Source organism: Dendrobates tinctorius, unplaced genomic scaffold (genome assembly GCF_039654945.1).
Source record: "Dendrobates tinctorius isolate UK_male_01 unplaced genomic scaffold, ASM3965494v1 ptg000064l, whole genome shotgun sequence".
NCBI lineage: Eukaryota > Metazoa > Chordata > Amphibia > Anura > Dendrobatidae > Dendrobates > Dendrobates tinctorius.
Window position 1 is genome coordinate 14,538,010 of NW_027361732.1, and position 15,531 is coordinate 14,553,540.

Consider the following 15,531-nt stretch of genomic DNA (forward strand, 5'->3'; position numbering starts at 1 on the left):
GTAATGGCCTCACTAGTGTACAGGCTAGGATGTGTGGGTGCAGAGAGGACCCACTTGGAGCCTGTACATTCTGGGCCGGACCCCTCGCTGTTCTCTCCCAGTGACTATACAACTGCAGCCTCCTCAGTTCCGTACTACACCGGCGCTGGCGGGTACTGAGCACTGTGCAGTCACGTGTTGCCCGACGTCACCGAGATGATGTTGTGGTTCGCTGTTGCTGCACATGACAGGGGGAAGAGTTTCCGGGCGGACTTTGTGCTCTGGATTCTCCTTCCCCCGTAGCTCATGTGCCGGTGACACCAGAACCTGGGTCGTGGAGGACACAGAGTGACAGAGTGAGGAGCGGAGGCGGTGGGACCCGGGCAACACGGGCTCGTCAGGTGCCGGCGCTGCCAGCTGTGCTGATAGTGCTGCGCCGTCACTGTACGGTGCCCCTTCACACTGGCACAGCGTATACTGCCGGCATGTAATGTGTATATGGGGACTCTGAGGGTAGAAGGCTCTGGTGTTATGTTCGGGGGCAGCAGCACATGGCTCCAGATCTGCGGGTCGCCTCAGGGATGGACACTATGTGGCCACGAGTGATCGTGCTGGTTTCCATCCGTCCTGTGGCTGCCTGCCCCGACCTCTCCTGGTTCTACAGGATCAGTGAGACCCCACGCTCTGGAATCTAACATGACATTTTCCTCGAGATTGCAGTTTTGTTAATTGTCCAATGAATGGTATATAAATAACATTAATCTATGTCTTATGAGGTTGTGCAGCTGTTTGATATATTATTTCTTAGCTCACTATCTCCATGTGAGTGAATACTGTGCCAGGGTCTACCCATTCAGGGGCACACCGCTCCCCTCGCGCTGTGGGTGATATCTTCCTGTTAGGCCTGTTTCACACTTCAGTTTTTCACAATCAGTCACGATCCGCCGATTTGCGTAAAAAAACGGATCCGCCATTTTTATTTGCGGATCCGTTTTTTTCCCCATTGACTTTCATTATCGGCAGATTTTGGCTGATGATCGTCCATTGCGTCTGTATTTGTGCGGATCCGCCAAAAGTGTGGCGTCTGCTGAGATAACCGAACGGACCATGCAACTTTTTTTTGCTGTCCGGATCCGCATTTTCCCCCTTTAACCCTGAATCAAGTCTCGCTGCTGGATGAAAATTCTCACTCTCTCCTCCATTTCTGCCCAATCCCCTCCCTCATGGCATCGCACGAAATGATCGCTCACCGCAGATGCCGGCTCTCTTCCGGATACCACTACATCCGCCGGTATTAATTTTTGATTTTTTTTTCTTTTTCCCCAGGAGCGGTTCCTTTAAATTTTTGTCATCGGCGGATCCGTATATCCGCCGACCCGCTGTCCCCCGTTTCTGTCAGTCCGCCTGCGGATCCGGTTTCTGCTATTTTGGCGTATTTAGACTGACAGGAAAAACTGATGTGTGAAACAGGCCTTAACAGCTCAGATCAGCGGCGTTGTCGCGTCGCTGCCACAGACGTGCGCCCTTCCATGCTACTATACGGCAGATTTGTCTTTGCAGCATTGGAGGAGCACTGAAGCTGGCCAGATCAGAAGTGTGGATCAGTGATCCCCACCAGCAGGCTTGGACTGGCCCACAGGAGAATCCTCCGGTGGGCCTCTGTGCGGGAGTGGGCTACCATCTTCTTAGATGAGCAGTACTTAGCACTCTGCACTTGAATCACTGTGTACAGACAAAGAGAAGAGAAGAAAAAGAACCACTGCAAATAGCGCACACTGAACCAGTACAAAAACAATGTTTTATTGATGCAGCAATACAATTAAAAACATATGAAGCATCCCACAATATATAAAAGTGAAGTATGGCATATCACAATTATAGATTATGCTGTAATAACCTGTATATGAACCATGTGGTCCAACCTCACTGCAATTAATCACAACAACCACCCCATAAACCTGCTCATGGAGACCAAGGGCCCTAATATTGCACAATCGCTGCATGAAATAATTCCATGCATGTGTCCCTAAATATTCACTGGTTAGGGCACACAGGCCATAATAAGCCAACAGCAATATGGCCAATGCCCACAATCCAATATTCAATTGTACCACACAAAAATTACTCCAGAGCAACCAATAATAAGGTCGCAGTGAAAATACAGCTATAACCAAGTGGGTGCTACACCCAGGATCATACCCCACGCATATCGCCGCAACCCATGCGGCTTCATCAGGGGAAGTACACTGATCATGATCCAACAGCCTTATATACCTTACTAAGACTCAAATGACCCGCACATGCACCACAGGTGAACTGCCCCCATCCAAAAGTTCCAATCACTACAAAAAGACCGGCGTCCCGGTCACTGAAGGAACATGGCCGCCGCGCATGCGCAATGAGCTGTGTGAGGAGTGTTGATAAAACGGGAGGAAAAAAAAAAAAACCCTTCAAAAAAATTTTCTTTAACCCCTTCACCCCCAAGGGTGGTTTGCACGTTCATGACCGGGCCAATTTTTACAATTCTGACCACTGTACCTTTATGAGGTCATAACTCTGGAACGCTTCCATGGATCCCGGTGATTCTGACATTGTTTTCTCGTGACATATTGTACTTCATGTTAGTGGTAAAATTTCATTCAAATAACTTGCGTTTATTTGTGAGAAAAACGGAAATTTGGCGAAAATTTTGAAAATTTCGCAATTTTCCAACTTTGAATTTTTATGCCCTTAAATCACAGAGATACGGCACACAAAAAACTTGATAACTAACATTTCCCACATGTTTACATCAGCACAATTTTGGAACCAAAATTTTTTTTTGTTAGGAAGTTATAAGGGTTAAAAGTTGACCAGCGATTTCTCATTTTTACAACACCATTTTATTTTTAGGACCACATCATATTTGAAGCCACTTTGAGGGGTCTATATGATAGAAAATACCCAAAAGTGACACCATTCTAAAAACTGCACCCCTTAAAGTGCTCAAAACCACATTCAAGAAGTTTATTAACCCTTTAGGTGCGTCACAGGAATTTTTTTTGAATATTTAAAAAAAAAATGAACATCTAACTTTTTTTCATAAAAAAAATACTTCAGGTTCAATTTTTTTTATTTTACCAAGGGTAACAGGAGAAATTGGACTGCAAAAGTTATTGTGCAATTTGTCCTGAGTACGCAGATACCTGATATGTGGGGGGGAACCACTGTTTCGGTGCATGGCAGAGCTCAGAATGGAAGGAGCGCCGTTTGACTTTTTCAATGCAAAATTGGCTGGAATTCAGATTGGACGCCATGTCACGTTTGGAGAGTCCCTGATGTACCTAAACAGTGGAAACCCCCTACAAGTGACCCCATTTTGGAAACTAGACCCCCCAAGGAACTTATCTAGATATGTGGTGAGAACTTTGAACCCACAAGGGCTTTACAGAAGTTTATAACGTACAGCGGTACAATTAAAAAATCATATTTTTTCCACAAAAATGATCTTTTCACCCCAATTTTTATTTTCCCAAGGGTAACAGGACCCTAAAAGTTATTGTGCAATTTGTCCTGAGTACGCTGATACCCCACATGTGGGGGTAAACCACTATTTGGGCGCATGGCAGAGCTCGGAAGGGAAGCAGCGCCATTTGACGTTTTTGGCTGGAATTGAGATCGGACACCATGTCGCGTTTGGAAAACCCCTGATGTACCAAAACAGTGGAAACCCCCCACAAATGACACCATTTTGGAAACTAGACCCCCTAAGGAACTTATCTAGATGTGTGGTGAGAACTTTGAACCCCCATGGGCTTCACAGAAGTTTATAACATAAAGCCATACAATTAAAAAATCATATTTTTTCCACAAAAATGATCTTTTCACCCTCAATTCTTATTTTTCCAAGGGTAACAGGACCCTAAAAGTTATTGTGCAATTTGTCCTGAGTACGCTGATACCCCACATGTGGGGGTAAACCACTATTTGGGCGCATGGCAGAGCTCGGAAGGGAAGCAGCGCCATTTGACGTTTTTGGCTGGAATTGAGATCGGACACCATGTCGCGTTTGGAAAACCCCTGATGTACTAAAACAGTGGAAACCCCCCACAAATGACACCATTTTGGAAACTAGACCCCCTAAGGAACTTATCTAGATGTGTGGTGAGAACTTTGAACCCCCATGGGCTTCACAGAAGTTTATAACATAAAGCCATACAATTAAAAAATCATATTTTTTCCACAAAAATGATCTTTTCACCCTCAATTCTTATTTTTCCAAGGGTAACAGGACCGTAAAAGTTATTGTGCAATTTGTCCTGGGTACGCTGATACCCCACATGTGGGGGTAAACCACTATTTGGGCGCATGGCAGAGCTCGGAAGGGAAGCAGCGCCATTTGACGTTTTTGGCTGGAATTGAGATCGGACACCATGTCGCGTTTGGAAAACTCCTGATGTACCAAAACAGTGGAAACCCCCCACAAATGACACCATTTTGGAAACTAGACCCCCTACGGAACTTATCTAGATGTGTGGTGAGCACTTTGACCCCCCCAGTGCTTCACATAAGTTTATAATGCCCGGGCGTGAAAATAAAAAATTCGTATTTTTTCCACAAACATGATCTTTTAGTCACCATTTTTTAATTTTCCCAAGGGTACCAGGAGAAATTGGACCCCAAAAGTTGTTGTCCAATTTGTCCTGAGTATGCTGATACCCCATATGTGGGAGAAAACTACTGTATGGGCACACGTCGGGGCTCGGAAGGGAAGTAGTGACGTTTTGTAATGCAGACTTTGATGGAATGGTCTGCGGGTGTCATGTTGCCTTTGGAGAGCCCCTAATGTACCTAAACAGTGGAAACCCCCCACAAATGACCCCATTTTGAAAACTAGATCCACTAAGGAACTTATCTAGATGTGAGGTGAGCACTTTGAACCCCCAAGAGCTTCACAGAAGTTTATAATGCCAGGGCATGAAAATAAAAAAATCGTATTTTTTCCAGAAACATGAGCCCTAACCCTAGCCCTAACCCTAGCCCTAACCCTAGCCCTAGCCCTAACCCTAGCCCTAACCCTAGCCCTAACCCTAGCCCTAGCCCTAACGGGAAAATGGAGATAAATACTTTTTTTTTAAATTTTATTATTTTTCCCTAACTAAGGGGGTGATGACGGGGGGTTTAATTTTATTATTTACTATTTATAGCGGGTTTTTATGTTTGGCAGCTGTCATACGCTAAAAGACGCTTTTTATTGTAAAAATAGTTTTTGCATCACCACATATTGAGAGCTATAATTTTTCCGTATTTTGACCCACCGAGTCATGTGAGGTCTTATTTTTTGCGGGACGAGTTGACGTTTGTATTGGTACCATTTTCGGGCACGTGACATTTTTTGATCGCTTTTTATTCCTATTTTTGGGACACAGAATGAACAAAAACCAGCGTTTCATGAATTTCTTTTGGGGGGGTGCGTTTACACTGTTCCGCGTGCGGTAAAATTGATAAAGCGGTTTTATTCTTCGGGTCAGTACGGTTACAGCGATACCTCATTTATGTCATTTTTTTATGTTTTTGTCGGTTTTATGCAATGAAAACTATTTTATATAAAAAATAATTATTTTTGCATCGCTTTATTCTGTGAGCTATAACTTTTTTATTTTTTCGCTGATGATGCTGTGTGGCGGCTCGTTTTTTGCGGGACAAGATGACGTTTTCAGCGGTACCATGGATATTTATATGCGTCTTTTTGATCGCGCGTTATTACACTTTTTGTTTGGCGGTATGATAATAAATCATTATTTTTTGCTTCGTTTTTTATTTTTATTTTTTAAGGGGTTCGCCAGAGGGGTTAACTAATGGGACAGTTTTATAGGGCGGGTCATTACGGACGCGGCGATACCTAATATGTGTACTTTTATTGTTTTTTTTTTTTTTATTATTTCCAAAAAATGGATTTATTGGGGGAATATTTTTTTTTTTTTTTCTAATTTATTTGGCGATTTTTTTTTTTTTATTATTTTAACACTTTTTTTTAATTTTTTTTTTTACTTTATTAAATAGTCCCAGGTGGGACATCACTGTCCTGTGACAGATCGCTGATCTGTCACATCACAGATCACTGTGACAGATCAGCGATCTGACACAGGCACTGCAGAAGGCTTCCTCATGCCTGCGCTTTGCAGGCACTGAGAAAGCCAGCTTCCTCAGGCCCCCGAAGGCCCCCGTCGCCATCTTGGATCCGGGGGCCTGGAGGAAAGGAGTCCCCCGCAGCAGCGCTGCACATTGCGCTGCCGTGGGGGGCTCAGGGAAGCACGGAGGGAGCCCCCTCCCTGCCGATGCTTCCCTTTAACCCCCGGTACACCGCGATCATGTTCGATCGCGGTGTGCAAGGGGTTAACGTGTCAGGGGCGGTCCGTGGCCGCCCCTGACACATTGTGCCGGGTGTCAGCTGTGATAATCAGCTGACACCCGGCCGCGATCAGCGGCGCTCACCACGTGGGCGCCGCTGATCGCGCTAGACGTACTATCCCGTCCATGGGCATAGAGGCCCGGGTCCCATGGACGGGATAGTACGTCTCATGTCAGGAAGGTGTTAAAAAAAAATTTTTTTTTTCTTTTCCTTTTCCTTCTCCTTTTCCTTCTTTTTCGCACCTGCGTCCAGTGAGACGCATGGAGTTCTCCCCTGAAACGCAAGCCTCACGCCCCCACATGCTGGCCAAAGAAGTCAATCAAGGTCAGCACCGAGCTGTAACCCACACCCGGGCGCGAGGCTGCAGCTCCAACGACACACAGTGCTCACAAGAGCATGAAACATGAAGAACAGACACAACAATGAGACAGACAGAAACACATAGGGAGGGGGTCACAACATGAAAAGGAGCCATAAGCTAATTAGAGTTAATGTGAAGCATGAACACGGTACATGTCATAAAAGACATTAAAAATATAACAATGGCTACCTATCCCCAGGTCCAACCCAATGGTCCCCATGAGCTCAAACCTAGGGATCCACCATATTATTCCAAGGTCACAATATACAATAGAACTAGATAGAAAATCCATAAAGGGATTAATGTCCCAAGCAATGTATAAGGTAAAACCTCACAGCCAAAAATGATAATATGATGATAAAACCCCCCTCACATCAGACTCCAACTATACAGAAAACAGAAGATAATGATAAGGAATATCTCAAAGAGACTACAGAGACATCGTGTAAACCTATCAATTAGAACCATATGAATCAGTACAGTACAACTTTATTCAGATTTTAGTTACATATAAGAGAACGAAGACCTAACACAATATATCCAGACTGAGATTCCAATGAGGTAAGGGGTAACCATCTTCCCCATGAGAAGTGATGTCCAATAGGATAACTGCATGAGGGGAGAGAAGAGAATATCATAAATATTCATCCCAGAAATCCAGTAAATAAGAGCTCCTCATTTAGACCCCTTGGGCTCAGTGAGTCCAAATTAAAAATCCATCTGGACTCCGTTTGTAATAATAGCTTTCTGGGTGAACCCCCCCTATTGGATAATGATATTTTCTCCAATGCGACCACCATAGTACCAGCAATCTTACCAGCATGGTGGTTCAAGAAATGGGCTGCCACATGTGGCGTCTGCCTGCGGTCTGGGCTGCAGTCGGACAACACCCCGAGAAACACTGATACCCTTTACCCCTATACAGGGATCTGGATTTATAGCAGAGCCCAGGAGGTGCTGTCTGAATAGGAGCAATGACCAGAGCAGGACGGTCGCCAGAAAGGTGTTCCAACACAGGGCACAAAGGCAATGATATCTGAGACTAAACCATTCAGGCAGAAATGGTATAACAACGGTAGACAGCAGCAAAGACAGATACCAGGTCGAAGCCAGAGTCGTAAACCAGGAGAGTCGCAGAGGTACCGAATCGTTAGACAGAAGCAGAGTCAGAATCCAGGCCGAAGTCAGTGTCATAAACCAGGAGAGTCGCAGAGGTACAGAATCGTTAGGCAGAAGCAGAGTCAGAATCCAGGCCGAAGTCAGTGTCATAAACCAGGAGAGTCGCAGAGGTACAGAATCGTTAGGCAGAAGAAGGGTCAGAAGTCCAGGCAAAAGTCAGAGTCAGTCAACAGTAATTCACACAGTAACACGCAGGGGAACCAAGAATATATCCGGCGGCCTGCAAGAGCAGTCCCAAGGTATTTGAGGGATCAGGTCATCCCTTACAGGCCCGTGGGCTGGTGATGTCATCCGGACTGCCCCCAGGACCAGGCTGGATGGTACTGCACCAGCCCCTTCATGACTGACCGAGGAGCGAAGCCTGCATCCAGCGGACGCCTGCGCAGGAGCCTCATGACTATCGCCGCCATCACTCGGGGTTGAAGCACAACGCCTCCCAGAGACCAAGGCCGAGACTGCAGGCCGCGGGTCAGACGGTGATAGGACAGTCCGGCGCCTCCTAGTGGTCGAGGCCGGGACAGCAAGCCCTGAGTCTGACGGTGATGTGATAGTCCGGCGCCTCCTACTGGCCGAGGCCGGGACAGCAGGCCCTGAGTCTGGCGGTGCCGTGACACCACAGATGTCAACACCTTGCCCTTGGTTTGATCAATACGTGCCAGGTTGATTGTTGAGAAATGCTTCTGGATCCTCCGGCGTAATTCCTGAGAAGTTTGACCAACGTAAACCTGATGACATGGACAGATTAATGCATAAACCACACAAGTAGTTTTGCAGTTCATATATGACCTTAACCTATGTCTAGTGCCGTCTCTTGGGTTCACAAAATAATCCCTGATGGAATGCATATGGGGGCATATGGTACAATTGCCACATGCAAATGAGCCCCTAAGCATTATTCCCCTTTCCAACCCAATTACTGGTCTCATATAGTGACTTTTTGTTAAAATATCCTTAAAGTTTGGAGCCCTCCTTGCTGTTATACAGGGCCGTTCCGGCACCAGAGCAGACGTCTGCAAGTCCGTCGTAAGTATACCCCAATGTCTCCCAATCACTTCTCTCACCTGTGACCACTGACTATTATATTGCGTAATGAACCGGGGCATCACACTCCGAATCTTGTCATGAGTAACCAGGAGAGAGTCCTGCGTAGTACCATTCGCTCGCTGATAAGCTCGTGAAAAGCGCTTCGTTAATTGTGCAGCCTCCTCACGAAACACTACCTCTGATGTGCAGTTTCTTCGTACTCTCAAAAATTGCCCTATGGGCACCCCATTTCTCGTATGGGCTGGATGAAAACTTGTATAGTCCAAAAGGCTATTTGTAGCAGTAGGTTTTCTAAATAGTCTTGTAGAGATGCCCCCATTGATATTAGAGACCGTAAGATCCAAGAAGTTAACTGAAACAGAGGACACAGTATAAGTGAGCACAATGTTGTATGGTTTGGAATTCAATAATCTCATATAGATATCACATTCCTCTACCGTACCAGTCCAAATGAAAAAAATATCGTCGATAAAGCGCGACCAAAGTCGCACTTTATCTCTGAACATTTGTGTCACATATACCCGAGTGGCCTCCCACCATCCGAGAAACAAATTAGCCAAAACCGGGGCACATCTGGCCCCCATAGCCACACCGGAGGTCTGGAGAAAATAAGACCTGTCAAAAAGGAAGAAATTATGCTTCATCACAAAACCTAACAGATCCACAATGAATGAATCGTGCATTCTATCCGAATGAACTATCTGATCAAAAAAATACAGTACTGCAGTGATGCCATCAAAATGGTCAATATTAGAGTAAAGCGATTCTACATCGCAAGTGACCAACAAGGCCCCAGAGGGCAGAGTAACATCACGATGTTTCCTAATAAAATGAGAGGTATCCTGTATCCTGATCGTGCTGGTTTCCCACTATACGACTCATTTCCATCCGTCCTGTGGCTGCCTGCCCCGACCTCTCCTGGTTCTACAGGATCAGTGAGACCCCACGCTCTGGAATCTAACATGACATTTTCCTCGAGATTGCAGTTTTGTTAATTGTCCAATGAATGGTATATAAATAACATTAATCTATGTCTTATGAGGTTGTGCAGCTGTTTGATATATTATTTCTTAGCTCACTATCTCCATGTGAGTGAATACTGTGCCAGGGTCTACCCATTCAGGGGCACACCGCTCCCCTCGCGCTGTGGGTGATATCTTCCTGTTAGGCCTGTTTCACACTTCAGTTTTTCACAATCAGTCACGATCCGCCGATTTGCCAAAAAAAACGGATCCGCCATTTTTATTTGCGGATCCGTTTTTTTCCCCATTGACTTTCATTATCGGCAGATTTTGGCTGATGATCATCCATTGCGTCTGTATTTGTGCGGATCCGCCAAAAGTGTGGCGTCTGCTGAGATAACCGAACGGACCATGCAACTTTTTTTTGCTGTCCGGATCCGCATTTTCCCCCTTTAACCCTGAATCAAGTCTCGCTGCTGGATGAAAATTCTCACTCTCTCCTCCATTTCTGCCCAATCCCCTCCCTCATGGCATCGTGCGAAATTATCGATCACCGCAGATGCCGGCTCTCTTCCGGATACCACTACATCCGCCGGTATTAATTTTTGATTTTTTTTTCTTTTTCCCCAGGCGCGGTTCCTTTAAATTTTTACCATCGGCGGATCCGTACATCTGCCGACCCGCTGTCCCCCATTTCTGTCAGTCCGCCTGCGGATCCGGTTTCTGCTATTTTGGCGTATTTAGACTGACAGGAAAAACTGATGTGTGAAACAGGCCTTAACAGCTCAGATCAGCGGCGTTGTCGCGTCGCTGCCACAGACGTGCGCCCTTCCATGCTACTATATGGCAGATTTGTCTTTGCAGCATTGGAGGAGCACTGAAGCTGGCCGGATCAGAAGTGTGGATCAGTGATCCCCACCAGCAGGCTTGGACTGGACCACAGGAGAATCCTCCGGTGGGCCTCTGTGCGGGAGTGGGCTACCACCTTCTTAGATGAGCAGTACTTAGCACTCTGCACTTGAATCACTGTGTACAGACAAAGGCGACATCTTATTAATTTATCAATCTACCCAGTTCATTGTATATACATTCTTGATTAAGGATGATGTCACATTAGCATGTAGCTGAAAAGTGGGGCCCTGGAGTTGACTACTAGTGGGCCCTTGGCACTTCAGTACGACACAGCCAGCATTAGTTTTGTGCTCACAAGCAATATTGGATAGTTTTTTTAATAAGTTGCAAAGTTACTTGTTTTTACAAGCAATTTGCAGTTATACCCATAGAAGAACATGGCAGTAGAATCAACTGTCCCAAGTTGTCTATATGGAGATGTAGGTCATAGGAAGCTGAATAAAATGATACCTTTATTTCTGCCATCCGATGTCTTATTGCAGAGAAATCCACGTTTTCTATAAGTAAATGAGCTGTTAAGGTCTATGGGCCGGACACTGATCTGCAGGAGAATCTGACTCCAGGGATTATTGTAAACTAGCTATTCAACCCGTTCTACGCCCGGGTGGCGAGCATTTATATTGGTATATGGTCTCCATCCTGGTATGTGCTGCCTCCATCCTGTGCCCTAATCTTGTCGTGCTGCTACCATCTTGCGCCCCCATCTGGTCATATGCTGCTCCTATCCTGAGCCCCATTCCTGTCCTGTGCCCTCATCCTGTTTTGTGCGCCTCCATCTTGTCATGTGCTACTCTCTTCCTGTGCCCTCATCTTGTCATGTGCTGCTCCCATCCTGCGCCCCAATCATGTCATGTGCTGCTCCCATCCTGCGCCCCCCATTTTGTAATGTGCTGATCCCATCCTGCGCCCCCCATTTTGTAATGTGCTGATCCCATCCTGCGCCCCCATCCTGTCATGTGCTAATCCCATCCTGCGCCCCTATTCTATAATGTGTTGCTCCCATCCTGGGTCCCCATCCTGTCATGTGGTGCTCACATCCTGCACTCCCATCCTGTCATGTGCTGCTATATATATTTAGTAAAAAGTGGTTTGATTGCTGCGCTGATTTATTTTCTATATATATTCAGTAGAAAGTGGCTGAATTGCTCCGCTGACGTAGCTATAAAAATGGTGCCGGAAAGCGTGGACTTCACAGGCGCCGGAACCCGCCCTCTCCTGACATCCCGGGCTTATTTCAATAATTTCCGCCCACCAACAAAATGGCTCCTGAAGGGCACTATATGCATGCGCCGGAGGATTCATGTCCTGGCCTCCGGCCCGAAGAGACCCCGCGACAATACTGGATAGGTATCTTGTGTCGGAGATCGCGGTATGCATTCAGTGCTCCTGGCCCACAATCTTCATCCCCGGATGCGTAACTCTGTGGAGTCTAGACTGCGCAGGCGCTTGCGCAGTCTATAAAGGCTTCGGACAGAGTGACGCTCCTAGCATTATATTATAGATGAAAGGAGGAGTGTGAGACATGTAATGACTGACAGTCTGCTCCCCTGATCTCCCTGCAGAGCTGTATGTGATGATCAGTGCAAAATCTCCAACAGTGCCCTGGTGGTTATCATCATAATACAGCAGAGCTGTGCTTTGTCTCATTACCAACACATTTGTTGCTGCACCTCCTCTTTTGCGGTCAGCTTTGCTGCATAGCTATGCCTCACTACACATAACACTTTTTTAGCGTGCTGTATGAGGGGAAAGACAGTACAGCAGAGCTAACAGCACTGTGAGAGGAGAACAACAGCAGATGTAGTTATAACAAGTCAGAGTTGTGCTGGCTGCCTGTGAGTTAAGGGCCTGTCACACTAAGCGATATCGCTAGCAATATCGCTATAACATCACTGGTTTTGTGACACAGCAGCGATATTGCTAGCGATACCGCTATGTGTGATACTTACCTACGACTCGCTCCCCCGCTGGTTATCGCTGATCGCGCAAGAACGTCCTGGACTGTTTCTCGTCGTCCACCTCCTGCTGTGCTTCCTGTGGCGCCGACGAGCGACGCGTGGACGCGGGCGGGAGGACGTCAGGATCGCCTCGTCTGACAGGTAAGTAGTGACCCCTGACCCCTGCGATGTCGCTGGTGAGATCTGCCAGTGTGGCAGCTCACTAGTGACCACTTAGCGATGTACCAGCGATCCTGACCGCGTCATATCGTTGTAGGGATCGCTGGTACATCGATAAGTGTAACAGGACCTTTACTGGAAATCAGACACTGCAGGGCTGACAGCACTATGGGAGGACAACTGAAAGTGGTGGTGTGTTTGTAATAAGGCAAAGATCAAGTGAAATTGCTGCAGCTCTCATTTCCCACTGATGCATTTGATGTGTCCGATGGTGGGGAGAGTGAAGCCAGCCTTGATTAGACACATGGATTACGTGACATAACAATGTCACACGATCACCGGGAGAAACATTGGCGACATTGCGGGATCGGCATCGGAGGTTAGTATAATTGTTTAAAAGGGGGAAACATATGAATTCAGAAGGGGTTGTCCGAGTTGCTAAATCAATGGATTGAAAGGGGGTATGGCACCCACACATCAAGTGTTATTTAGCGAAAGGCATAAGTTCTCAAATCCTGTCTGTAGACAGAAGCTCTGTAAAAACTCTAGTGGCCAGGGCCGGGTACTGCAGGTGTACACCCTGAATAGGGGGTGGATCTGCAATACACGGCCCTGGCCACTATAGAACTGAGAAACGGATGATATAAAAGAAAAAACTGAATAAAGGCAGCTTTACCCATACTGCATTCTCCATTGGTTTTTGTTTCCTCCACACTAATAAGCGAGCAGTTTCCTCCTGCTACTCTCACATCCGGCGACCTTTCAGGCATTCTGCTGTTGTTTGATTTTTCTAGTATTATCTCATATCTGCTCCAAGCTTACATGGCTGGAAAACTCCCAATAAGCAGCTGAGAAGTATCCAAGGGATCCATTTACCTAACAGAGGTTATGTTTATATCCACACATTGTGCGACACTTCCTAGTTCTGTCATTTTTTCTCGGCCAGCTCACTGACCCATAGCGTTTGTGTGAGCCGTACACATTGGTTTGAGAAATGGATCCATGTCTCCGGTCGGCGAGACTCCTCATATGTCCTATTGTCAACTGTTTTGTGGATCAGACTTGGCCATTAAGGTCTGTGGGGAACCATGAGACACGGAATGACACACTGAAGACCTGCTTTTCACTTTATAGTTCCTTGCTAGTTTTATCCGTTTTTAACTGATACATTAAGTCAATGGATTAAACATATTCAGGCTGTGTACCGGCTTCAGTGAAAAAAAGGGATGAGAAAAAAAATTGCTGCAACTAGTAGACACCTAAGAGAAAAAAATCAGTCCGTTTCTCTCTGATGGTAACTTTCAGACGGACGTGTGACTCTAGCTTAAGCTAATTAGTTTGGCCTCTGTTACACTGGGTACATGTTTTTATACCCTATTAATGTAGAATATTACTGTTTGTATTCTAGGTTTTGTCTGTTACTGACCATAGTGTGAAGTTGCACCTACGCATTGCACTTGTGAAGGCCCATTTCTTTGCTTTTGATGTAGTTCCTTGTGCCTTGTACATATAGAGGCTTGGTTCCCCCTTTTTTGGGCTGTGCATTTTATTTATATAGGGCAGGGTCAAAACAGTCAGGTCTAGGTCCTGTTTTCCCCCTCGCCTATTTTGAGGCCTGCTGGCGGACTAGAGTTAGAGACCATCTTGACTGGGTACAGCTTGTCACTGTGGGATGGCTTTAAAGCTTTAATTAAAATAGTGTCCACTAACTACCCTATGTTATTTACATTTATTACTAGTTGTTTTACTTCCTCCAGGGTATTCACTCATTATTTTTATCCTAGGTTTAATATAGGAAAGTTTAGCTCTTTATATACAGTGGGCTACGGTAAAACAAAAGTGGTACGCCAGTGTGAAATTATTTTGTGATATGTGCCATATACTCCAAAAGGGTAAAAATTGGTGATAGATTTAGAAATATGGCTTTTGTAAATACAAACATGCTGTATTTTCCAATATACTAGACCAACAATACTTAATTTATGAATCTGCCCTAAAGAATTTCATATGACGGGACTAGCTCTATTGCAGGGCACCTAATTACTAATTTGTACCCATACTATAATACTTTGTCACTGTATATAAACATTCACGATTAAAGTTAGAAATCACTGCCACTCTCTCACATATATGTCTCTTATTTCCAGCTCTATGACCCATGCAGTCCTTACTTCGCTTTCCCGCCTCTGGGACTCTCCCAGCTTCTTCACTGCGGAGGGTCAGATGTCTCTTCAATCAGTTGCTGAACTATCGGGGTATTACCCCCCAGCCAGTCCTCCTCAGGAGTCATACCACATCTTCAGGTATGGAGAAACATCAGCATGTGTATTGGGGACCAAGACTGGGTTCAGTTGAGCGTATGCAAGAACGTCTGATTTTCATCTATTTTGAAGAGCAGGAAGGAGGTGTCATTCATCGCGCTGCTGAAGGTTTGTTGGTTTTTGTCCCGATGAAGAGGCCGTGTGAAACCTTGAAACACATTGACCTATAAACCTTTACAATAAAATACTATTGATTTCACCTTGCCACCAAGTTTCCTTCAGCAGCACATTGAATGACACCTCCTTCCTGTTCTTCACTTTCCAT

General features: G+C 45.7%; 1 protein-coding gene across 2 annotated transcripts in view; it reads left to right on the top strand.

Moving 5' to 3' along the window:
* The first annotated feature begins 216 nt into the window (after window positions 1-216).
* Window positions 217-15,531, top strand: part of VWA8 (von Willebrand factor A domain containing 8) — a 670,166-nt gene continuing 654,851 nt past the window's right edge. For both annotated transcript variants that reach the window (XM_073580317.1, XM_073580318.1), the window contains exons 1-2: window positions 217-335; window positions 15,093-15,248. In XM_073580317.1, the coding sequence (XP_073436418.1) occupies window positions 15,104-15,248 (145 nt within the window). In that variant the 5' untranslated portion in view covers window positions 217-335; window positions 15,093-15,103. The remainder of the gene's footprint in view (window positions 336-15,092; window positions 15,249-15,531) is intronic.